This window comes from Aotus nancymaae, unplaced genomic scaffold, assembly GCF_030222135.1.
Source record: "Aotus nancymaae isolate 86718 unplaced genomic scaffold, 86718_ANA_hifiasm-v0.15.2.pri h1tg000059l, whole genome shotgun sequence".
In the NCBI taxonomy this organism is placed as follows: domain Eukaryota; kingdom Metazoa; phylum Chordata; class Mammalia; order Primates; family Aotidae; genus Aotus; species Aotus nancymaae.
Genome location: NW_026988473.1, coordinates 61,504,277 through 61,530,037, shown reverse-complemented (window position 1 = coordinate 61,530,037; position 25,761 = coordinate 61,504,277). Strand labels below are relative to the sequence as shown.

Genomic DNA, 25,761 nt, shown 5'->3' with positions numbered 1-25,761 from the left:
ATGAAGGATTTTACCTTTGTTTTGCATTTATTAGTCTAATTTATAACAGGTGGATATATCATGAGTGAAAGTACATGTAACATGGTCTTGTAATTTACATAATTTGTAAATTTTTGTAATTTGTAATAATGCATATAGGTCATTTCATCTGGCTTAATTAAATCACAAGCTTAAAAGGCCTTTCGGGCCGGGCGCGGTGGCTCAAGCCTGTAATCCCAGCACTTTGGGAGGCCGAGGCGGGTGGATCACGAGGTCAAGAGATCGAGACCATCCTGGTCAACATGGTGAAACCCCGTCTCTACTAATACAAAAAATTAGCTGGGCACGGTGGCGTGTGCCTGTAATCCCAGCTACTCAGGAGGCTGAGGCAGGAGAATTGCCTGAACCCAGGAGGCGGAAGTTGCGGTGAGCCGAGATCGCGCCATTGCACTCCAGCCTGGGTATCAAGAGCGAAACTCCGTCTCAAAAAAAAAAAGGCCTTTCAAGTTATTTCCTTGAGTATCAACCCCTTTCTTCTAAATCTTTCATTTTATTCATGCAGCATATCTGTTCAACTTCTATTGCAAATTAATTATTTGTTAAAATGGAAAAACTTCATCATGACTCTTTGAAAATAAGTACTAATTGTAAACTCAAAAAAGCATAAGAATTTTAATACAGAAGGATTTTATCCTTTAATCAGCATTCTTTTTAATCTACATACTTAATGTTGCCATGTTTATTCACTTTTGGAAGGGATCATCTCAAACTTTTTCAGACCTTTCATATGTGCTACCTAGTTGGAGATTACAAAACTAGTTATCCCAAGGAATTTTATTCTGTCATAAGTAATAACCTATATGCTTATTATCGTATTTTTTAAGGAGCCAGACTTTTCTGAAGATCAGGAAGAAAAGAAAAAAGATTCAAAAAAATCCAAAGTAAACTTGCTTGAAAGGAGGTCAACAAGAACAAGAAAATGTATAAGTTACAGGTATGAAATATATAGAAATGTCTACAGTGCACAGGGCTCAATGGTTCACGCCTGTAATCCCAGCACTTTCGGAGGCCGAGGCAGGTGGATCATGAGGTCAGGAGATCGAGACCATCCTGGCTAACACAGTGAAACCCCGTCTCTATTAAAATGCAAAAAGTTAGCCAGGTGTGGTGGCATGCACCTGTAGTCCCAGCTACTTGGGAGGCTGAGGCAGGAGAATCACTTGAACTCGGGTGGCGGAGGTTTCAGTGAGCTGAGATCGCACCACTGCATTCCAGCCTGGGCAACAGAGCAAGACTTCATCTCAAAAAAAAAGAAATGTCTACAGTGAAAGAAGATTTGTTTTCCAACTATTCAGCATGACCCAGAAGTATATACTTTTTCTTTTTCTTTCTTTTTTTTTTTTTTGAGACGGAGTTTCGCTCTTGTTACCCAGTCTGGAGTATAATGGCGCAATCTCGGCTCACCGCAACTTCCGCCTCCTGGGTTCAAGCAATTCTCCTGCCCCAGCCTCCCGAGTAGCTGGGACTACAGGCGTGTGCCACCATGCCCAGCTAATTTTTGTATTTTTAGTAGAGACGGGGTTTCACCTTGTTGACCAGGATGGTCTCGATCTCTTGACCTCGTGATCCACCCACCTCGGCCTCCCAAAGTGCTGGAATTATAGGCGTGAGCCACCGCGCCTGGCCAGTATATACTTTTTCTATCATGATAGTTATTAGCAATTGTATATATTTTTACTGCTATTGAAAATTATATTATTTTTCAATAATATAATTTTATAATAATATAATTCAGTAATATAATTTTCAGTATAATTCAGTAATTATATAATTTTCAATAATATAAAGTTCAGTAATATAATTTTCAATAGCAATTGTATATATTAGCAATTGTATATATTTTTTGCCTTCCATCTTCAATCATAGAATTTTTTTTCTTTTTTTTAAAGACAGAGTCTCACTTTTGTTGCCAGGCTGGAGTGTAGTGGTGCGATCTCGCTCACTGCAACCTCCACCTCCCGGGTTCAAGCAATTCTCCTGCCTCAGCCTCCTGAGTAGCTGGGACTACAGGCATGCATCACTATGCCCAGCTAATTTTTGTATTTTTAGTAGAGATGGGGTTTCACCATGTTGGCCAGAATGGTCTTGATCTCTTGACCTCATGATCTGCCCGTCTTGGCCTCCCCAAGTGCTAGGATTACAGGCGTGAGCCACCGCGCCCAGCCAAGGATTGATAATTTTAACAAGACCAGTAAGGCACTGCATAGTCTCATCTCTACTTCCCTCTCTATCTCTATCTCATCACATTCTCCCTTACACCCTCTGCATTTGCTGTATCACCTTTAGTCCCTTTGCACATGCTGTTTACCTGTAATTTCCATTTTGGTTTTACCTTGTCAAATCCCCCATTATATCCCTCCATAGCAACCAGTTCTTTTCCCTGAAAGCACTTAGAATTGTAATGAGTGGGGTTGTAATGATTTATTAACATTTTTCTTCCTCACTAGACTGTTAGCATGAAGGTAAGGACCATGTCTGTTTTACATGGACTTGTGTCCCCTATACCTACTGTAGTGCTGACAGATAGTTAATGCTCCGTAAGTGCCTAGTGAAATAATCAGTAGATATTATCTAATTTACCTATTGACACCAAAGATACCAGAGAAAGAGATTTTTCTGTGGTCACTGTTAGTAGCTAATCCTAGAAACCTTATCTTCTAAAACCCTGTCTTCCAGTCTTGTGTTCTTTCCACTAAATCATGCTGTCTCATTCAAATAATAAACAAATTATATTTTAGTTATTTTAGATCATTTTTTGGACTACAGCTTCTAAAATCTGGGATAACACCAAAACATTTTTTTAACTTGAATAAATGGAAAAGGAAAACAGTAGTTTTTTTTTTTTTTTTTTTTTTTTTGAGATGGAGTCTCGCTCTGTTGCCCAGGCTGGAGTGCAGTGGCACTATCTCAGCTCACTGCAACCTCCGCCTCTCGAGTTCAAGCAATTCTCCTGCCTCAGCCTCCCAAGTAGCTGGGATTACAGACACGTGCCACCACGCCAGCTAATTTCTTAATTTTTTTGGTAGAGATGGGGCTTCACCATGTTGGCCATGCTGGTCTTGAACTCCTGACCTCATGATCCACCCTCCTCAACCTCCCAAAGTTCTGGGATTACAGTCATGAGCCACTGCACCCAGCCAACAGATTTTATAAAACTCTGAACTTTGAACTTGCTTTTTATTTATAAACTTGCATCAGCAATCGTGGAGGAATTTGCCTCGATTGTTAGTGTTAAAACTTTATAAAATATGGTAGAATCAGTAAGGGTAAAATCCCATATATATAGAAATAGTGCCGATCCTAGTCTTTAGAAATAAACTTCGAAAAATAAAAAATATTCTTCTATAAGTATGAAGTCAAAACTCACAGATGGAAAGTGCAAATATAAAGTCAGTTCTGCTGCAACATAATATGTATTTTTAAAAAATCACCATGCTGTGTAAAATTATACAGTAAAAACCATAGGGATTATAGAAAATATGGGGTTAGAGACATACATTAAAAACTTGATTAGCAATGCATTGGAAAAGATTGGAAATAATGGGAGTACCATTTGTCATATGTTAAGTAAGTAAGACATACACAAATACTACATTAACTATGGCATTTGATACTGAAAAAAAGAGCTGGAGTTTGTCTCTGGAAGCAGAGAATTATAATTTGTAAATTATGATGTGGTGGCAGAAGGAGGTTTATCTGAAATCAGAAAAGTATAACATCAGATGCAAAATGCTATAGTTTATAACACGTAGTGAAGTAATATTACTGGTAGATGTCTTAGGTATGTGTGTTTTGTAGATTCCTGTGCAGCTCAGTTCAGCTAGGGGCAGTTTTCTGCATTCATCTAGTATTTCTCACAGATGAAATTGCACATAAATTGGCTGGGCATGGTGGCTTACACTTGAAATCCCAGTACTTTGGGAGACTGTGGCAGGAGAATCATTTCAGCCCAGAAGTTCAAAACCATCCTGGATGTCATAGCGACTCTCTCTCTATTGAAAGAAAGAATCGGGGGTGGAGGGGAAGAGAGAAGGGAGGGAAGGAAAAAAAAGGAAGGAAGGAAATTGCACATAAGCATGTATGAAATACACATCATATTTGAGTTGTTTTGTAATATGTCGGTCATTTTGGAACTAGGTAGAGTATAAATAAATGTATTACACAAAACATTTTATATAAAAAAGAAACCCATAGTTTAGCCCAAATTCCTATTTTACTCGTATATTATAGAGCTTAAAGGGATCATCTCTATTAATCCACCATCACATATGAGGCAGCCAAGACCAAGGAAATATAGATACATGGAGTGTTGTGTTCAGAAATCTTTTATCTGAAGCTCTGCATCTGAGATTTAAATCAAGGCTGTTTAGTTGCATTAAAGATGACTTCATCCAAGCAAGAGTGGGATGTTTCATTCTTTCTGAAAGAGTTTCATATGCCTGAAGTTTCTGATAGTATTTGATTTTAGCAAACAAATTTCTCAATAAGAAAGTAGTCACTCAAAAAAATAGGTTGTTATGCCACCTTACAGCTGTACCCTGTTCTCGGGACAAATGCCATTTTCAGTTAACTTTGCATCTGGCATTTGGCTTTCTTTATCTGTATCTGCTCTTCTACCCTAATAAATGGATGTGCTATGTTTTACTTTCTGAGAACTTAAGAAAAATACACCCTATAGCTTCAAGAATGTCTCTCATAATATTACAATTGTGAAAAATTGGAAATAAACTACTTTAACTAAATATGATACATCTGTGAGATGAGATACTATGCAGCCAATAAAAGTTACATTGTAGAAGAAGAGCTCTCCATCAGAAATTTGGGAGTCCTTTGAAATTATATATTCTAATTCAGAAGGCAGGATATTTAGTTTTTAGAGATGAAGTCTTGCTATGTTGCCTAGACTAGACTCCTAGCTCCTGGGTTCAAGCCATTCTCTGCCTCAGCCTCCCAAGTAGTTGGGACTATGGGTACATACAGCCACTCCCAGCCACCAGCTTTTAGTCTTTTTTCTTTTTTTGAGACAGGGTCTCACTTTGTCGCCCAGGCTGGAGTGCAGTGGCATGATCCCAGCTCACTTCAGTCTCAAACTTATATGCATAAGTAGTCCTATTGCCTCAGCTTCCCAGAGTGCTAGGACTACAGGCACATACCATCACACCCGCCTAATTTTTTTAATTTTTTATTTTTATAGATACGGGGTCTTACCATATAGCCCAGACTGGCCTTAACCTCCTGGGCTCAAGTTATACTCCTGCCTCAACCTCTCAAGAGTTCTGAGCCACTGCACCCAGGCCTAGCTTTTAGTTTTGATGTTGTTAATCCATTGTGTGCCTGTAATCCCACCCTCATTAATATAATTTACTCTGGTGATGGAAATGTTCTGTTTCTTTGATGTTGGATGTGGTGACCAGTAGCCATATGTGACTATTAAATACTTGAATTATGTCTAGTGAGGAACAGAATTTTAAATTTTTATGAATTTAAATACAAATAACCACACAGGGCTAGTAATTACCATTTTTCGCATAGTTTTAAACAAGTTATTTCATCCTTTTGGCTAACTGAGCCTTGAAGTAAAAGATGTTTTATATGTGAAGAAATCTTAGGAATCCTTTAGTCTTGATCCTTTTCTTTAAGTCAAGGTTAACAGCTTCAAGAAGCACTTTCACCTAGTTCTAAAATTTTAACCATTTGTGTATGAATTTCAGTAATAATATAAATTTCAATAGCAGTAATAATATAGCCTTATTATTGGGACTTTCATTTTTTTCTTTTTTTGAGACAGGGTCTCCCTCAGCCCCCAAGGCTGGAGTGCAATGGTGCCATCTCAGCTCACTGCATCTTCTGCCTCGTGGGCTTAAGCAGTCCTCTTGCCTCAGCCTCCCAAGTAGGTGGGACTACAGGCACGCACCACCATACCAAGCTCATTTTTTGTATTTTTTAATAGAGACAGGGTTTTGCCATGTTGCCCAGGCTGGTCTTGAACTTCTGGGCTCAAGTGATCTGCCTTGGCCTCCCAAAATGCAGGGATTACAAGTGTAAGCCACTGCACCCAGACATATTATTAGGACTTAAGAGTATTTATGGAACTGTAATTTTGTTTTACTTACTTTGCCATGTGATCTGTATAATTAGGAGTTGGCAAATTATGCCCTGTGGGCCAAATTCAGCTCACTTCTAGTTTTTAGACAGTGTGACCTCAAAGTGGTTTCTGTAAATGCTTGAAAAAAAAAGAAACAAAAGAAAAGTAATATTCTGTGGAAATTACCTATAATTCAAATTTCAGTGCTCATAAAGTTTCATTGAAACACATCTGTATCATTTACATACATATTGTCTGTAGCTGCTTTGCACTACAATAGCAGAGTGAAGTCAACAGAGACTGCATTGTCTGAAAAGCCTAAAATATTTACCATCTGGCCCTTTATAAAAATTTTTGCTGACATTGTCTCAGTCCAATTTGGTTGCTCTCATAAAGTAACCATAAACGGAAAGGCCTGTAATCAACAAATGTATTTCTCATTAGTTCAAGAAGCTAGGAAGTCCAAAGTCAGGGCACTGGCAAGTATGGTGTCTGGTGAGGACCTGCTTTCTGGTTCATAGATGGCACCTTCTAGGGTGTTCTTACATCGTAGAAGGGATAAGGGGACTCTTTAGGGTAGATCCAATGCCTAGTGAAGGCCTACTCCTTCATAGATGGCCATCTTCTTACTGCAGCCTCATATGGTGGAAGGGACAAAGGGTCTCTCTCTGGCTTCTTTTATATTTTATACATGAGGGCTGTGCCAAAGACCTCACCTCCTGATACCATCACCTCGAGATTTAATATTTCAACATGTGGATTTTGAGGGGACATAAACAATCAGACAGTAACAGACATCTGCTAAAGGTGATGTTTAAAAATAAAGAGCCAGGACAGGCTATAATGTGATCATTGTGTGTATTTTAGATTTGATGAGTTTGATGAAGCAATTGATGAAGCTATTGAAGATGATATCAAAGAGGCCGATGGAGGAGGTATGTGTTTGACATTCTCTCTTCTTCATAGAATGCTGCCAAGAAGTTCATTTAGGTGCCCAAATTAGGGCAGTGAGCATATTTTTTTATTTTCTTTTTCAGTGTGTATCATGATTAGTACTGATGTTAGTTGTCTCAGATGCAGAATAATTTGTGGACACATGTCAGTGTATAGATTCAGATCTTACTCATTACTTTTCAAGCAGTTTTGTTTTACAACCTGTTATAAAACATTGATGTTCCTCCATAGGTTAAAAAATTTACTTCTGATTCCATATAGAAAACTGAGGAAACTTTTCTGTTGTCTTTGAGACTACAAAGTCTCAAAAATTATGGATAATCAGAACCAAAATAATTTAAACCAAGATTTAAGTTAACCTATTAAAAATTGGTTTCCTTATTTCATAGTCTTTAATAAGTGGCATTTAAAAAGAAGAACTTGAAGGTAATTTAATTAAAGCACTATTAGCGAATGCTCCAATATGGAACATTCTGGTTTCTACTTAGTTATTATGAAAACTCTGGAGAGGATTAATAAGTAGGTTGTATGCAGCTGGGCGTGGTGGCTCACGCCTGTAATCCTAGAACTTTGGGAGGCCAAGGTGGGTGGATCAAACGAGGTCAGGAGTTTGAGACCAGCCTGACCAACATGTTGAAACCCCTTCTCTACTAAAAATACAAAAATTTGCCAGGCGTGGTTGCACGCGCCTGTAATCCCAGCTGTTTGGGAGGCTGAGTCAGGAGAATCACTTGAACCCAGAGGCAGAGGTTGCAGTGAGCCAAAATGGTACTACTGCACTCCAGCCTGGGTGACAGAGTGAGACTCCATCTCAAAAAAATAAAAATAAATAAAATAAGTAAGTTGTTTAAGGCTTTTCCAAAGGTATATGTCTTATTTTTACATAATTGCTGCTGAATTGATCACTTTTTCTGTCCTGCAAACACAGTTTTTAAAAACTCTATTGGCCTCTTTCTAAAGCCTTGTCCAAAAGACAGCTTTCAAGAAGAGATTCTTGAGTGACTGCTCATAGGTATGAGGTTTCTTTTTCGGGTGATGAAAATGTTCTGGTGTTAGAGGTGATGGTTGCACAACTTTGTGACTACACTAAAAACCTCTAAATTGTACACTATAAGAGGGTGATATTATGGTATGTGAATTATATAAAAATTTAAAAAACAAGAGATTCTCTACATAATAAACTTCTATTCTGTAGGATAAATGAATGCTAAAGCTATGACACCTCTGTAGCTGAAGTCATGAGAAAACTGCATATTTTTAGGAAGAAAATAAAGAAATGAAGAGCTGCTAAGCATGAATAAGGACTGTCTCTAGAAATTAAAGGGAAGCTTTTAATAAACACCTATTTTTCTCTCCTCGAACTCCCCTCCCCCAAACTCAGGAGTTGGCCGAGGAAAAGATATCTCCACCATCACAGGTCATCGTGGGAAAGACATCTCTACTATTTTAGATGAAGAAAGAAAAGAAAATAAACGACCCCAGAGGGCAGCTGCTGCTCGAAGGAAGAAACGCCGGCGATTAAACGATCTGGACAGTGATAGCAACCTGGATGAAGAAGAGAGCGAGGATGAATTCAAGATCAGTGATGGGTGCGTGGTCTGCCACTAGACCCCAATCCCTAGATACCAGCAGGAACAGGGCGGGGCTAACAGTGAGGCTTGCCCATGCTGGGATTAGGCTTTTCTTCTTCATCTACGTAGACAAGTTCTGTTTATTTTCAGGATATTTAAAGCAGAGTCAAGAATACTGATTTTGGCCTTAAAAAAGTTTAAAACAGAAAATAGGTTTATGGTTGTTTAACATTCAAAATTATATTCAAATTTTACTAACTACAATTAAACTTTCATTTGTTGAGAGCCTTCTCTGTACCTCTGTGTCACCTTCTACCAGGTCCATGAAGGGTTCCCAGTCCTATGTGAGAAATAAATAAATAATTAGATATTATCCTCATGATTCGTAGAAGTTGGACTTGGAACAAGTAATCCAAGATAGAAGATCAAGAAAGGCTACTGTGTGGAGTTTGGAATTGAAACAGTACTGCAGAGTTTCTCCTTTCAGATTATTAGAAGAGGAAACAAGCATATAAACCACAAACAAAAGTCATCCTGCTTAACTGCTACTAAAATACAGGGAAAGATAAATTAGAGTATGGAGGAAAGTTGGCCTAATCCAAGGAGGTTTAATCCAAGGAGTAAACCTTAAAGTAGAAGTAAAGCTTGATCTGAAATTTGAAGAATGAATATTTGGAATCAACAAGGGTGAGACTAAAAGCAGGATAAGGAAAGAAGGCATTCTAAGCATAGAAGTCATATGTCCAAGACAGCAAGCCACAAAATGTCATGGAATATTTGGGAAACTCCTGTTGGCTCAGGATAGCAGGAATAAGAGGATAGAGTAGAGTGCCCTGCTGGAGATGCGGCCAAGAGATAAAAAGAACCAGATTAGGGAGTGTTATATTTGTCGTGCATAAGTGTTTTGACTTTATCCTGAAAATTATACAAAACTAGTGAAGGGTTTTAAACACTAGATTAATATGAGATTCATGCTTCAGAAAGAGTCATCCTGGCATTCATTTGGAGGGTAGATTGAGGGGAAATGAGACTAGATACTAGAGAAACTATTTGCAGAGTTGCTTTTGTAGTTTAGGTGAGTATGAAAAGTTGAAAACAGAAGAGATCAGGTTTCAGAGATTGTCTTTTAAGAGATAGATTCTAGCGAAAATAGTAATTGATTAGATATGAGAAATGAAAAGAGGAAAATCAGGATAAATACCAGGTTTCTGGTTTGAGTTACTGGATGGGTGATGGTGCCAAATGCCAGGCCAGGAAACAGAAGAGACAAGTAGATTCAAGAGGTCAAAGCAATACAGAAATCAGCATAAATTCATCTTTACAACCTCTCCTAACAGGATAGATGGCAAAACATTTCTCCATTTTATAAATAGGGCATTTGATACAATTATGTAGATATGTTGCACGATACGTTACTTAATGATTCACTGGGCTCACTAGAATTTGAACTTGGAACTCTCAAAAATGGGTTCACTCTTTTAAATACCATTGTAATTTATCTGGTTTCTCTTGCAGATCTCAAGATGAGTTTGTTGTATCTGATGAAAACCCCGATGAAAGTGAAGAAGATCCACCATCTAATGATGACAGTGATACTGACTTTTGTAGCCGTAGACTGAGGCGACACCCCTCTCGGCCAATGAGGCAGAGCAGGCGTTTGCGAAGAAAGACCCCAAAGAAAAAGTATTCTGATGATGATGAAGAAGAGGAATCTGAGGAGAATAGTAGAGACTCTGGTAAAAATAATCTGTATCCATATCATACCTCAGCTCAACAAATTCTTACGACTTCTGGAGTTGAGTTCTTAAAATAAAATTCCATTCTTAAGACTTACTTCTGACTAAATTTTTCTCATAGACAGCACATCTGGGAAAATACATACAAATTGATACGTTAACTTCATATCAGATGCCTAGTAGGATTATGATGACTTTGGTTGTCAAATGTTTCCACACCTAAACTTTCATCTTCGTAGAGTTTCTTGGAAATCATTCTCAATAAACTGAGAACATTTCCCTCAGATGCCCAGTTATTGGAGAGAAAAGAATATCAATTAACTCTCATTTAGACCACAGTCAGTGATTGAGCAGTTTTTACAGATTAACAGTAGTTGATGTTATTATAGAGTATGCTTATCCCTACTGAGAGGCTCACCTGCTAAAAGAAATGCATGCTTTATGCAACTGGCAAATTGATAGGTGTCATCTTAATTGGAGAAGAACCATAAATATGAGTATCAGACTCTGGCCATCTTTGTGGGGTTTTTTTGGTTTTATTTATCTTTTTTCCTAAGCCATCTAAATAAGTGGTGATATCATGCCCCTTTATCAGTGATTATTTTATTTTATTTTTGGTAAATATGGGATTTTACCATGTTGGCCAGGATGGTCTCGATCTCTTGACCTTGTAATCCGCCCACCTCGGCCTCTCAGAGTGCTGGGATTACAGGCGTGAGCCACCACGAGTAGCCTATCAGTGATTATTTCTTAAGAATAAGGACATTTTCTTACATAACCACAGTGCAATTAGCAAAATCGGATATTTTAACATTGATACAATGCTATTACCTAATCAATAGTACACATTTAAATTTTTATCAAGTATCTCCACATTATTCTTTATATCCTTTTTTTCTTTTCCTAACCCAGGATCCATTCCATGTCTATGCATTTATTCATGTGTCTTTAGTCTCAATTAATCTAGAATGTTCCTCAAATTTTGTCTCATTGATCTTGATATTTTTAAAGAGTACATACTAGTTGTTTTGTAAAATGTTTCTCAATTTCGAATTTTTTGTTTCCTTGTGATTAAATTCAGATTATGCATTTTTTGCAGGAATAGCACAGAGAATGTTGCATCTTCTGAGTCTCTTTATAATTAATAAGTAATTCGTGGGAATTCGAGACTATGTAAATATCCTGTTCCATATATTTCACCTACTAGGTTTAGTTTCTATGGATAATTCTAACTCCATCATTCCTGTTACATTTATTTATTGTTGTTCTGTAAGGAAGAACTTTCCCTTCTCCTCCATATATTTATTTCTTTATGTCAATGTATACTTGTGGATTCTTACTCTATTCAGTGGATATAATACATTCCCATCATTGTTTAGGTTCCGTTTGTCCTAAATTTGGCCAATGAGAACCACTTCAATCTATTGGATAGCTATGAAATCCATAAAAGAGTAACAAGCTTGAATGTGGTACTTCGGTGGAATTTAACATTCTGAAGAACAGCTGTGACATAATGCCACAGCCTCACTCTGGTTTATTGATCAGAGATGATAAGAACAATGCCATTTAGTAGTGCTTTGTGAGTTTAACTAGCTCTGTGTGTGCTTTATTTAGCAGATTTGTATTCTACATGGAGAAAAGTCAAAAGTACAACTCTACTTCTGTATTTATGTGGAACAGGTCCATGAGTTTTCTTTGGTTAGAGGGCTTAACTTCTGTAATACATTAAGACTGTAGCCACAGTTAAAATAGAAGATTATCAGGAGGTGGATTTGTGGTAACTGTCTACCAAGAAGAGCAGTCATGGCAGCTGTGCACCTGACCAGGTAGCTGTAGGTCAAATGCAGTAAGGACTGTTGCTAAAAAGTGTGAAATATTTAGGTCGGGTGTGGTGGCTTACGCCTGTAATCCCAACACTTTGAGAAGCGAGACAGGTAGATCACTTGAGGCCAGGAGTTCGAGACCAGCCTGGCCAACATGGCAAAACCCCATCTTTACTAAAAACACAAAAATTAGCTGGGCGTGATGGCACACACTTGTAGTCCCAGCTACTCAGGAGGCTAGTTCAGGAGAATCACTTGAACCTGGGAGGTGGAGGTTGCAGTGAGCCAAGATTACACCACTGCACTCCAGCCTGGGCGACATAGTGAGATTCTGTCTCAAAAACAAACAAAAAAGAATAAATATTTTCTAATCTTGAGGTTTCACCACTTATACATTATGAGGTTTGGCATTTAAAAAAATCCCACAGATTGACTTATTCTTTTTTTTTTTTTTTAAAGTGAGACTTAAAGACCAGGCATGTTGTAATCTCAGTACTTTGAGAGGTAGCCAGACATGGTAGTGTGTGCCTGTGATCCTACCTGTGTAACTACTGGGGTGGCTGAGGCCAGAGAATCTTTTGAGCCCAGGAGGTTGAGGCTGTAGTGAGCCCCATTCATGCCACTGCACTCCAGCCTGTGTGACAGTGAGACACTCTCAAATAAAATAAAATGAGACTTATAAAAGTTATTGTTCACTTAAAAATATTTATGACTAAACTCTGCTTAGTAGCTTTTCATTTTTATAACCTAAGCTACATTTTTACTTAATAGATATAAATTTTATACTTTTTTTTTCCTTTTCTTTAAATAGAAAGTGACTTCAGTGATGATTTTAGTGATGATATTGTAGAAACTCGGCGAAGGCGGTCAAGGAGAAATCAGAAAAGACAAATTAACTACAAAGAAGACTCAGAAAGTGACGGTTCCCAGAAGAGTCTGCGACGTGGTAAAGAAATAAGGCGAGTCCACAAACGAAGACTTTCCAGCTCAGATAGTGAAGGTAAGGCATAGGTCTCCTATGTATAGAAGTTTGGACAGGGCAAAGTAGACATTATAATGTGAACTCAGGATTGTGATTCTATACCATTCTTTAAAATCAGGCCAGGCACAGTGGCTCGTGCCTGTAATCGCAGCAGTTTGGGAGGCCAAGGTGGGCAGATCACTTGAGGCCAGGAGTTCAAGACCAGCCTGGCCAACATGGTGAGTCCTTGTCTCTGCTAAAAATAAAAAAATTAGCCAGTGTGGCGGTATGCACCTGTAATCTTAGCAACTCAGGAGGTTGAGGCAGTAGTATTGCTTCAACCTGAGAGGCAGATATTACAGTGAGCCAAGATTGCACCACTGCACTCCATCTGGGTTACAGAGCAAGACTGTGTCTCAAAAAAAAAAACCAAAAACATATAACCAGTAGTATCTTTGAGATAAAACCCATAATTTTGTGTCTGCTATAGTTTAAATAAATGATACTCAATAAGAGGCTAATTTTTAAGATCTCCATTGTAATTAAAATTTTCATTGAAACTAGAAGAGTCTTGGGAAATTGTGATCTAATCAAGATTTACTCTACTTTTTTTTTTTTACTCCCTTATTCATGGCCCTCATTTTGAAATAACCTCTTACGTCCTCAGTAGCTGAAGGGTTTCAAATCAAAGTGCCTACTGTCTCTTTCCACCTTGACTATGATTTCAGTTGGTAACTTTTACTTCTTAATAGCTATAGCTGTGCCCCCTACCAGTAATACGAGGCATGCTCTAAAATATGAATTCTGACATCCATTTTTTTTTTAATTTAATTTTTTTTTTTTTTAAGAGACAGGGTTTCACCATGTTGGCCAGGCTAGTCTCGAACTCCTGGCCTCAAGTGATCCACCTGCCTTGGCCTCCCAAAGTGCTGGGATTACAGGTGTGAGCCACCGTGCCCAGCCTTTAATTTAATTTTTTTAGAGAGGGGTCTCTCTGTTGCCCACACTGGAGTGCAATGGCTATTAACAGGCATGATTATAGGGCAATACTGTGATCCTTCCACCCCAGCCTCCCCGGTAGCTGGGACTGTAGGCACATGACACCGCTCCTAGCCTTCATTTATTCTTTGTAGTTATTCTAGAGCTCTTCCTAAGTTCCTTTTAAATGACCCCAACTCTCACCTTCCAACCTATTTGTTTAATATGTGTAATTCATCATTGTTTACAGCCTGGTTTTTTGTTTTTTGTTTTTGAGACACTCTCTCTGTCATCCAGGCTGGAGTGCAGTGGTGTGATCTTGGCTCACTGCAAACTTCACCTCCCAGGTTCAAATGATTCTACTGCCTTGGCCTCCCGATTGCTAGGATTTTGGGTGTGCACTGCCACACCCAGCTAATTTTTGTATTTTTAGTAGAGACAGGGTTTTCACTATGTTGGCCAGGCCAGTCTTGAACTCCTGACCTCAGGTGATCTGCCCGCCTCAGCCTCCCAAACTGCTGGGATTACAGGCGTGAACCCCAGCCCCCAGCTTTATGGCCTGTTTTGAAGATTGTTTACATTCATAGATTAAACGTGAATTTACGTTTGAGCCCAAGACAAAAGAGAAAGGGAAAAAAAATGTATGGATGTGGGATGCTAAAGAAAGGAGGTGAACATCTTTTTTGAATGTGTACTTACCTTCTTGTTTCACAGAGACAAACATAAATTCATTAGTTCAACCATTAAATATGAATATTTATTAAACTAGGCCCTATTCCAAGCATGGGAATATAACAACAAACAAAATAGCTCTTAGGAAACTCTTATTTTAGTTGGAGAGAGAGTGACAATAAACAAGATAGATAAATAGAATATATGATATATTAGAGATGAGTGCTGTGGAAAAAAATAAAGGAGAAAAGGGGGTTGGGAAAGTAGTTGAAGTTCAGATAGTATCCTAAGAAAATCCTCATTAAGAAGACAACATTTGAGTGAAGACGTGAAAGAAATATTGTGTGTGAGTCATGCAGTTATCTAAAAGAAGAATGATATAGACAGATGGAACAATAAATGTGAGGGCCTTGAGGTATTTGTGTGCTTGTCATGTTGAGCAAACAGAAAGGAGTGCAGGGTTGTTGGAGCAGAGTGTGTGAGGGCAAGCATAATAAGATGAAGCAAATAGGTCAGTGGGGACCAGTCAGCAACAACAGCCCACCTGCCTGTATAAATAAACCTTTTGCAAAGCAAGGTTACTATTTTTGTTTTTGAGACAGGGTCTCATCCTGGCTGGAGTGCAGTGGCACAATCAGCTCACTACAGCCTCCAAATCTGCTAGGCTCAAGCAGTTCACCCACCTCAGTCTCCCAAGTGACTAGAAGTGGCATAAGCCACCACACCATGCTAATTTTTAAATTTTTTTATAGAGATGAGATCTTGCAGTGTCGTCCTGGCTGGCATTAAACTCCTGGCCTGAAGTGATCCCCCCAACCTTGGCCTCCCACAGTGTTAGGATTATAGGTATAAGCCACTGCAGCCAGCCCGCTAATGCAGTTTTTATTGGAAGACTACCATGCCCATTTGTTTACATACTGTCTGTTGCCTGCTTTCTCAAAAAGTTGAGTAGTTGTGACTGAGACGGTAAGGCCTGCCTCTTACATAAAAAATGTGCCAACCTCTGATGGTAAATAGTGCTGTACCGTTGAACTTTCTGCACTATGCTGATCATTACAGTAGCCACTAGCCTCATATGGCTGTTGAGCACTTTAAACGTGGCTAGTGTGACCATGGAACTGGATTTTTATTTTTATTTAATTTTAACTAATTTAAATTTTAAAATAACCATATGTGACTAGTGTTTATCATATTAAATAACACAGAGTAGGGCAATGTATAGACTTTGGATTTTTATTTTGCGTGAGGTAAGAAACATTTGGACCAAAGCACAGATGAGTATTCAGAAGCAGATGAGGAGGGAGGAGAAAGAGGAAAGCAAACCATCCCACATTTTAAGCAAAGGAGTAATATGATCTGACATAGGTTTTAATTTGCTGTGGTTGTTGTGTTATGAATAGATTGAAGGGGACCAGGGCAGAAGCTAGAAGACCCATTGGGAAGTTACTGTAGTAGTCCAGGTGAGGGATGATGGAGGGTGGAACTAGATCAGTAGCAGTAAAGGAGTGAAAGCAGTCACATTATGTATATGTTTTAAAAGTGAGACCCAAAGGATTTACTGTTGGGTTGGATGAAAGAAAGAAAAGAATCAAGGATGACTAAGCTACTGGAGGAACAATTGCCAAAAACTAAGATGGTAGAGACCACAGTGCTGCAGGTTTAAGGAGAAAGTTTAAGGGCTCAGGTTTGGACATATCATTTAAGATGCCTGTTTAGAGATACCCAAGTCTAGATGTTGAGTAGGCAGTTTGCTACATTAGTCTGGAATGCAGTGGTTCCCTAGAATAAATGTGAGAGCCGTCAGCACACAGATGGCATGCCAAGTTGTGAGACTAGGTGAACTTTTCTTAAATGGAAGTAGAGTCTTTTCCCAGTATCCATGGGAGATTGGTTTCAGGATATCCACATATACCAAAATCCTTGTATGTACAAGTCCCTCATATATAATGGGGTCATATTTGCATATTACCTACCCATATCCTCCATATACTTGAAATCATCTCTAGAATATTTAAAATACCTGATACAATGTAAATGCTATTTAATTGTTAATACTGTATTATTGTATTATTAAGTGAATGACAAGAAAAAAGTCTGTGTAAAAAAAGTTCAGTTTAGACACTACCATCTATTTTTTTTTCTGAATATTTTCTATCTGCAGTTGGTTAAATTCATGGATGGGGAGGCCCAACTGTATAGATAATGAAGAGAAGACAATTAAGACTACCAAGGGTATCTGGTAACTAAGATGAGAGGTGGCACATTGTTTCAGATGTAGAGTTGGGTGCACAGTTTGAGTCTTTCCTTACCAGCATGTTGACACGATAACCTAATTTGTGTACTAGTGGGAAGGAGTTTCTTAGTTTGTAAATAACCTACCTTCATTTAATTCAAGCATTATCAGACCTCTTCCCCAAGAAATCTGCTGTTGACCAGGTGCAGTGGCTCAGGCCTATAATAACAGAACTTTGGGAGGCCAAGGTGGGCATATCACTTAAGGCCAGGAGTTCAAGACCAGCCTAGCCAACATGGTGAAACCCCATCTCTACTAAAAACACAAAGAAATTATCTGGGCATGGTGGCATACACGCCTGTAATCCCAGCTACGGGGAGGCTGAGGCAGGAGAATTGCTTGAACCCAGGAGGCAGAGGTTGAAGTGAGCCGCAATTGCACCACTGTACTCTAGCCTGGGAGACAAAGTGAGACTCCGTCTCAAAAAATAAAAAGGAAAAGAAAATGTTGCCTAATCATAAATAAAGTATTACCATGAATCATATTGGGCATTATTATGGGACTGAGAAAAGAGAAATCAGCCTAATTATTGAAAGGAAATATTTACATATAAGGAATTCTGAAAGCAGGACATGGGGTGAATATGGGGAGGAAAAGGAGAATTAAATTTGTTTGTGGTTAACTGTGCCAATGGCTTAAATGTGCTGTTTATTCTAGAGAGCTATTTATCCAAGAACTCTGAAGATGATGAGCTAGCTAAAGAATCAAAGCAGTCATTTCGAAAGCGGGGCCGAAGCACAGATGAATATTCAGAAGCAGATGGGGAGGAGGAAGAGGAAGGCAAACCATCCCGAAAACGGCTACACCGTATTGAGACGGATGAGGAGAGTTGTGACAATGCTCATGGAGATGCAAATCAACCTGCCCATGGCAGCCAGCCCAGGGTCCTGCCCTCAGAACAAGAGAGCACCAAGAAGCCCTACCGGATAGAAAGTGATGAGGAAGAAGACTTTGAAAATGTGGGCAAAGTGGGGAGCCCATTGGACTATAGCTTAGTGGACTTACCTTCAACCAATGGACAGAGCCCTGGCAAAGCCATTGAGAACTTGATTGGCAAGCCTACTGAGAAGTCTCAGACCCCCAAGGACAACAGCACAGCCAGTGCAAGCCTAGCCTCCAATGGGACAAGTGGTGGGCAGGAGGCAGGAGCACCAGAAGAGGAGGAAGATGAGCTTTTGAGAGTGACTGACCTTGTTGATTATGTCTGTAACAGTGAACAGTTATAAGACGTTTTTTTTTTCCATTTTTGTGCTAATTTATTCCACGGTAGCTCTCACACCAGCGGGCCAGTTATTAAAAGCTGTTTAATTTTTCCTAGAAAACTCCACTACAGAATGACTTTTTAGAAGAAAAATTTCAACAAATCCTGAAGTCTTTCTGTGAAGTGACCAGTTTTGAACTTTGAAGATAAATAATTGCTGTAAATTCCTTTTGATTTTCTTTTTCCAGGTTCATGGTCCTTGGTAATTTCATTCATGGAAAAAAATCTTATTATAATAACAACAAAGATTTGTATATTTTTGACTTTATATTTCCTGAGCTCTCCTGACTTTGTGAAAAAGGGTGGATGAGAATGCATTCCAAATCTGTGAGGACCCAAAACAGAATTTAGGGGTGGGAGAAAGCACTTGTGCATTAGCTTTTTCGTATTAAATATATATTCTATTTAAACATTCATGGCATAGATGATGATTAACAGACAATTTAAAAGTTCAGGTCTGTACTGTTACAGTTTGAGAATTGTAGATAACATCATACATAAGTCATTTAGTAACAGCCTTTGTGAAATCAACTTGTTTACTATTGGAGATAACCACACTTAATAAAGAAGAGACGGTGAAAGTACCATCATAATTAACCTAAATTTCTGTTATAACAGAGTTTGTTTAAAAAAAATAAAATCATCTGAAAAGCATTTGTATAGTAAAATGTATAATGAAGCTTTGCCATCCAGACTGTGCTAACAACAAGTTTTTTTAAAATACTTTTATGCAGTGGTAATAAGGTGGCCTCAAATATATTGTGTCTGATGGAGAGTTATTAGTGAAATGAATGTGGTCTTAGGCCTGAGTGGACTGTAAACTTTGCCAATAGTGTAACTATTGTCTTCGGCCACTTGATGTTTAAATATCTGATCATTTTGAAAAAAATACATCTATATATAACATACATGAAGAGATGCTAAGCTGACAGTGATATTTTAGCACATTTGAAGACTGGGAAGAGATTTTCAGGTGAATTTTAACTGGTCTGTTCTTGCCCTTAGTATCTACTTCAAATTGAAGTCTACAAACAAAGCAGTTCCTTTGGGAGGTTTTTAGTTTGAGTTTAGCGCGTGTGTGTGTGTGTGTGTGTGTGTGTGTGTGTGTGTGTGTGTGTGTGTGAATTTCCTATCTGCCTGGATATATTAGCAGAGTTTGAATGTAGTTTTGGCCTTTGGCCATTAGACTTCTATTAAAATTCATTAATAGTCATACAGCCAACATAGAGTTGAATGAGAACTGCCAATGTAATTAATAGGCATGACATCCATTTCAAACATCTCAACACTTTAAAGAAAGATAAGCCCTTTGTTTCAGGAAAAAGGGGTTTGTAACTAACTAAATACCTAACATGTAATTGACACTAAAATATGAACTTTGTCTTATTTAGTTTCTGTCATAGCTGTAAAATTTCAGGCAGAGCCATAACATTGTACAGAGTGTAGCACTTGTGATTAAACCTAGCCTGTTAAATTCTGAAACCTTCAACCATTATTTCTGTGAATACTTTTGCCCTGGGATTTGGGTTTTTCTGTTTCAGTGTTGTGTCTGTTGCCGGCAATGGACACGCCATATCTGCTGCTGGCCCAAGGAACGTCATTAATTTTTCTTTCCAAATTAAGTATTATGTGCTAGTCAGTGTATATAGTAAAGCACTTCTCTTTTTTATTACTAAAAAGCTGGCATTAGATTTGCATTATAAATACCTCTCTAGGAACTTTATACTCCTTCTTTTCCTTCTTCAACAGGTATTGCCCTTAAATCTTATCTGTTGGCCTTGAAAGTTTATAGCTATTGTTTTTCAGTTGTTGGTTGTTTTGTTTCACTTTAGTTCTGTAGTACCTGCCCATTAATATTTTTGCTTTGATTCTAGCAATGTGTATGTATCTGTAAAAAAATAAAATAATGAAAGCAGCCTAAAAATAGGATGCACCAATAGCATGTGGTTCCAAGTAAATTGTGAATTTTATTTTGAGACAGTATTCCACTGGAAGGGAGGGAAGGGCTTACATTCACAGACAGTAAAGCAGGGCTGTGGAAGGAGCTGCATTCACTTACAGTTGCCTTTCCAGCTAGGTTTGTTTTATTTATTTGCAAGTCTGCTAAGAACCTTTTAAACTATCTAAAACAGGCAAGCAATAGAAAGATTTCTACTAGTGCAAGGTAAGTGGTTTAAATGTACAGGTGGCCTTTCCTGCCACCTAGACTCACTCTACCGTTTTAATCCTGCACTGGGTAAAGCCACTATTGTGTAGAAACTCTCCTGTGTGCCCTGTCTCTACCTCTGGACACACCAGCTCCTTTTTCCACCTATTAGTTCTATTCCTCACTTAAGCCAAGTGATCAGAAGTAGTATTAAATGGGTAGATAATTAATTTCAACAGGATGCATAATGTGAAATAAGGCATTCTTCCTACCCTGCTATAGAAAGTCTAAGGTAATTTTTACCATCGCAAAGACAGTATTCCATTTATCAAATGTCCCACTGACATGGGTTTGGAGACCACTTGTGCTGCCTGATATTTACCAAACTTGAATAAGTATTTGTTAACTTGATACTGAATGTACGCCTTCTCACCTTATAGTTTGATTAAATCAATTAGCTATAGGTAATCCAAGTGGTTGATAAATACAAATTATGCAGATTAACTGATTATTGGTGATTAAACTTTGAACAATTCAAAAACAGTTCTCCTGCTTGGAGTTCGGATTCAGTCCCTCAAAAGAGTTTGTGTTCACTGAAGTACACTCAGAAGGTACTCTGAAGAAGTTTAAAAAAAAAATTAGAGAACAAAATGTTCTTTATACAAAGACAATACAGTCACTAGGAACTGCAGAAAGCATAGGAAAGCAGTAATTGATCTAGAGTTTAGACAGTCTTGGATCTTCGTTAGAGCACTAACCATGGATTTAGATACACAATAGCTGCTATATAGTAGAGCCCTTTAATAATTTAAACCCCCTTTTTTGAAATACAAGTTGGACTCCCATTGTCAAACTCTAAAGCAAATACATTAAGGGGAGATGTAGATTAATATTCAGTATATTTAGTTTGTGATTTCTGTAAAGGTTTGAAAACTAGTCAGTTTTTCACAAAGCAGAAGCTTTGAACCGAAATACATGTGAAAAGGACTCAGACCGAAAAGCATTTTGGTTTTGTACATCAGTGCTGATGAAATAGTGTTTAGTGTAACATTTCCCATTATTGGCACATTACTGCAAAATGATGGAGAGATTTTCAAGAATGTACATTAAGTTGTATTTCCTCAACATCCTTTTTTCAATTGGTCAAGGTTACAGATTCAGAGGACAAAGGGGAGTTTCATTTAGAATAAATTTGTGTCTACTGGTAATGTATATAAAAGTGATCTGCCAAAGAACCAAAAACTTTGAAAACTAATGAAGCTTTTGAAAAATAATTTTTAAACAAATTAATTTTAAAAGGGTATTACACATACTGTTTTTACTTTTTGGTTGATGAAACCTATCCCATAATATACATTTGAGCAAATTACATATATTAAGAAAAATATGGACATTTACTTGTATAAGTTAACCATCAAAATGATGAGGAAATGTTACCTGTTTTTAAGTGGGATTGATGCAATGTCCTTTGTCACAAGGAATGCTTTTTTAGCTCGTTTGTGGTCATGAGAGATGTTAACCATTTGATAGTTTGTTCCACCACACAACTGTAAAGAACCTAATGAATCTACAAGTTTAATATTCAGAAAAAGTTACGAGCTCCACTCTTCACCAACACAGTGGAACAGATCCATTATTCAAGGTGATGCCTCACAGCTATAGAACAACGACTCAGAGACCCAGATTTAAATGGTACATGTGTATATGTGTGTGTGCACACGCACTTCAGATAAGTATCAGAAGAAATAAAATTAATCCATCATAAACTACTGAAATAAGATGGCTGCATTGCAACTGATACAAATATTATGAACATCATTTAATTACAGAAAATCTAGAGAATAGTTTCTCCTGATGTTTGACATTTCTCAAAATATATTCCTGGTTCTCCAAGAAGCAGAGAATGCCAGTACTGCGCATCTGCTGTAATATACCTAGTCCTCTTCTGCTTAATGATCCATTATTGAATCTTCTTGGATTAAAATCCATTCCTATTTTATCTACCTTTCTCAAAGTGTGTACCTGTAAACCTACCTTGGCAGTGGTGAGCTAACTGATTTTTTGTGTTGTTTTTATACCAATCCTGAAGGTCAAAGTCTTTTGCTATCAATGTATTTAAACTGAGTTGCTATGTGTTCACTTAATTTGTTTTCAAAATATTTTGCTCCAACTTAAATTATCTTTTAACATCTTTTGAGTGCCAAGAATTGCTAAGTAAGACTTGAAGAGAGTAATTCCAAGTAAGCAAGCAGTCATAAGCCAAAATATAGTGAGCTTAGTATGTAACCGCTTTATACACTCACCACTTTTTGTATTCATGCAAATCCTCCTGGAAGTTGATTAGAATAGGATCCCATTTGTGGAATTTTTTTCCTCCTTTTGGACATGTGAGCACAATTTTTTTTTTCATTTTGTATTTATACCACTTTGGAAAATTCACTAAGCCCAGTTCTGGCACATTATAGTGGTTTCAGTTAAGATGTTGTTTTTATTTTAATAACTTTAAAATATGACTATCCTATACATAAGCTATATGAGAGGGCATAACAATAGATGAGTAGAAATTTATTAAACTTCTTGGATATTTAGAATGAGAAAAAACATTTTTAAAAGAATTTATTTTTTTTTTCCCAAGCCGGTACAAGCTAGAAAGTGTGCTAAGGACTGAATACTTGCCTTGTGCTTTTTGCCACTGGATGATGTAAGTTGAGAATGGAATTGTTAATCTTAACTATATATTTTCTTGACTTTCATCAGTTTCTAAAGAAATCTAATGTAAGTGTTTTGGGATTCTGTTTGATCTGTATTTATTGAGTTCTGGTCATAGACCAGCAGCTTGCACATCATGCTTATGAACAGCCAGAACACAGTTTTTGGGAACTTCATGGCTCAAAATCTTCTGAATCATTTAACTTATTTTGTATGTTGCAAAAAGAAAAGTTTATTTTGCTTGAGTCACCTTTTTTTTTTTTTTTTTTTTAATAACTGTACAGCTTTTAAGGGATGGGAGGTGGGAAAATACCCTAAAATAGGATGTAGATTTTTTACAATTGTGTTTATGCTAGATCATCTACACGTGCATTATGTAATTAAACCTAAAATTGTTTAAAAATTTGTGCCATGTCTTTTTCATTCTCCTGCCCTTTAGCAGAATTGGTGCATGTCAACCGCTATGCAAGCCTTGAAATTAGACTAACAAGCCCTGACTCCAAAGCTTTAAGGTCACTGCATGAAAATTTCACACACACACAAACATACACATGCACATACGTACATATATACACACAGATCTACTTTATCTTAGTAAATGGATTTTCAGGATCAGAACAGCTACAATCCCCCAAATTTAACAGCATATTCTTAATAGTGCATGATTTTTGTGATGCCTAACTAGGGTATTCTCAATGTTAGTTTGGTGTTTTATTCCTCTTTCAAAGTAGCTTCTTGATGATGGTATCTGTTGTAGTTTGCCCAAACCTGCCATGAAGTTTTGTGTACACTTTGAAAGAGCATGTCCTATACTAAGATGGGGTTGGAACAGGGCTTGATTTTAATCTATTCATATAAAATAAGGAAAAAACTAGAATTGCTCTATCCGGTTATTCAGTGGGTTTAATTCCATAGGAATAGTTGTCTGCTAAAGTGTGGCAGCAAGGGAAGTCAAATTCAAATTTCAGTACCCTCCTTACTTGATAGGTATTTTGAAATCTTGTAGGACTTCTGATTCTAGCAGTCTTTTACATGGCACATGTTACCATGGTATGTTGACAGCTTTGTTTAAATGCCAGTACCTTTCCCGTCTGATAATTTTGCCATTAATTTATCACCTTTATAATATAAGTGTATTCTTGAATTAAATTCATCTAAGTGTTTCATAATTTCTATCAAAGCTATATTCATGTGTTGCCAGCATCAGTTTTTTGCTATCCTCATTCAGAAGGGAAGCCTGGGGATCATGAGTTTCCATGTGAAGAATACAAATTTCAGATAAGAATTTGTAAGTGGTATATTTTAGAATTTTGTTTTGATTTAAAGTAATAGCTGGAAATCAGGAACTGTTTGATCAGAATGCCTCTTGAATTTTCCAACATGCTTATATGAAATGCTTTATTTTCCTATGCATTAAAAAAAAAAACATTCCTGGAATAAGTTCTCAGAATGCTTTATTTGGTTTCTAGGAGATGAGATTTAAAGCAGAAGCTCCAAGGTTAGCATAAAACTAACTCTTGAGGTAATCAGGACCGTGCTGTTAGTCAAATGGAAGCTGGAGTGCTCTCTGTCACATAAGGTACTGCATGTTTGTGGGGGCGGGGGGGCAGGGAAGATCAGAAAACTGGAAATGTAATTCTGATAACACAAAGTAAATTGTGCATAAGAAGTATGAGAATTCTTGGTAGCGTAAAGCTTCAGGGGTTAACTTCAGTGTATGAACACCTAGTTTGTTAGAATTGCAGTGCATAGTTGTTTAAATACAATATCCCTTGTAAGTGACAACCAAAATATGTTGTGGCTGGTGCCAATATTTTTGTTAATGAAATGTTCAGTGTCTCACTACAGTCTGATCAGAACTCTTGGTGTTATAAGCCAGGCCTAAAGCCATTTTATAGCTATTGGCCTAATCGTGTAACTTTTTCTTTCAAAATGTTTTATTATAATACTTCTGTCATTTATTTCACTTAATATGTCAATTGTCATAATAAAAATTTAAATTTGAATTATTTAGCATGATGTGTTTGCAAACTTAGTTTTTTTTAAATTTTGTGGCACATGGAACAAATTGTAACAGTTCATGATGGTCAAAATGTATCACCTAGGCCTAGATAAATTGTACTCCCACTGTCCAGAAAGTAAATTTGCAAGTGCATCAATTTCCCCAAAATAATTTGTAAAGCTATCTGCCAACTAGACAAATATAGATATTAGAAAACCATTATTGATTTCTATCTTTAGCCTCTGGAGAGTTAACGAGTCCACATTAAAGAGGCTGTGGACTTGTTCTGTGTTGTCCCATAGGAGCACAGAACTAGACCAGAGGGCAGAAGCCACAGGGCAAAAATTTTCCATTCATTCTGTGGAAGAAACTTAGTTCTCTAATAATAAACAAGCTTGGAAGTCAATTATTAGTAATAGGGGATGTTTGATAGTCCAAACATCCACACATTGATCCACACATTTAAAAATGCATTAGATCAGGTGATTAACGGGTACTTCCAACCCTGAGTATGCTTCTCAACTACAAATG

At 37.5% G+C, this 25,761-nt stretch overlaps 1 protein-coding gene across 1 annotated transcript in view; it reads left to right on the top strand.

Annotated features, from left to right (window-relative positions):
* The window catches only part of RSF1 (remodeling and spacing factor 1), a 166,094-nt gene extending 140,850 nt beyond the window's left edge, over positions 1 to 25,244 (top strand). Inside the window, exons 11-16 of the mRNA XM_012469593.2 lie at positions 864 to 973; positions 6,992 to 7,059; positions 8,460 to 8,667; positions 10,165 to 10,385; positions 13,020 to 13,208; positions 17,770 to 25,244. Coding sequence (XP_012325016.2) covers positions 864 to 973; positions 6,992 to 7,059; positions 8,460 to 8,667; positions 10,165 to 10,385; positions 13,020 to 13,208; positions 17,770 to 18,338 — 1,365 coding nt within the window. The 3' untranslated portion in view covers positions 18,339 to 25,244. The remainder of the gene's footprint in view (positions 1 to 863; positions 974 to 6,991; positions 7,060 to 8,459; positions 8,668 to 10,164; positions 10,386 to 13,019; positions 13,209 to 17,769) is intronic.
* The last annotated feature ends 517 nt before the right edge of the window (positions 25,245 to 25,761 follow it).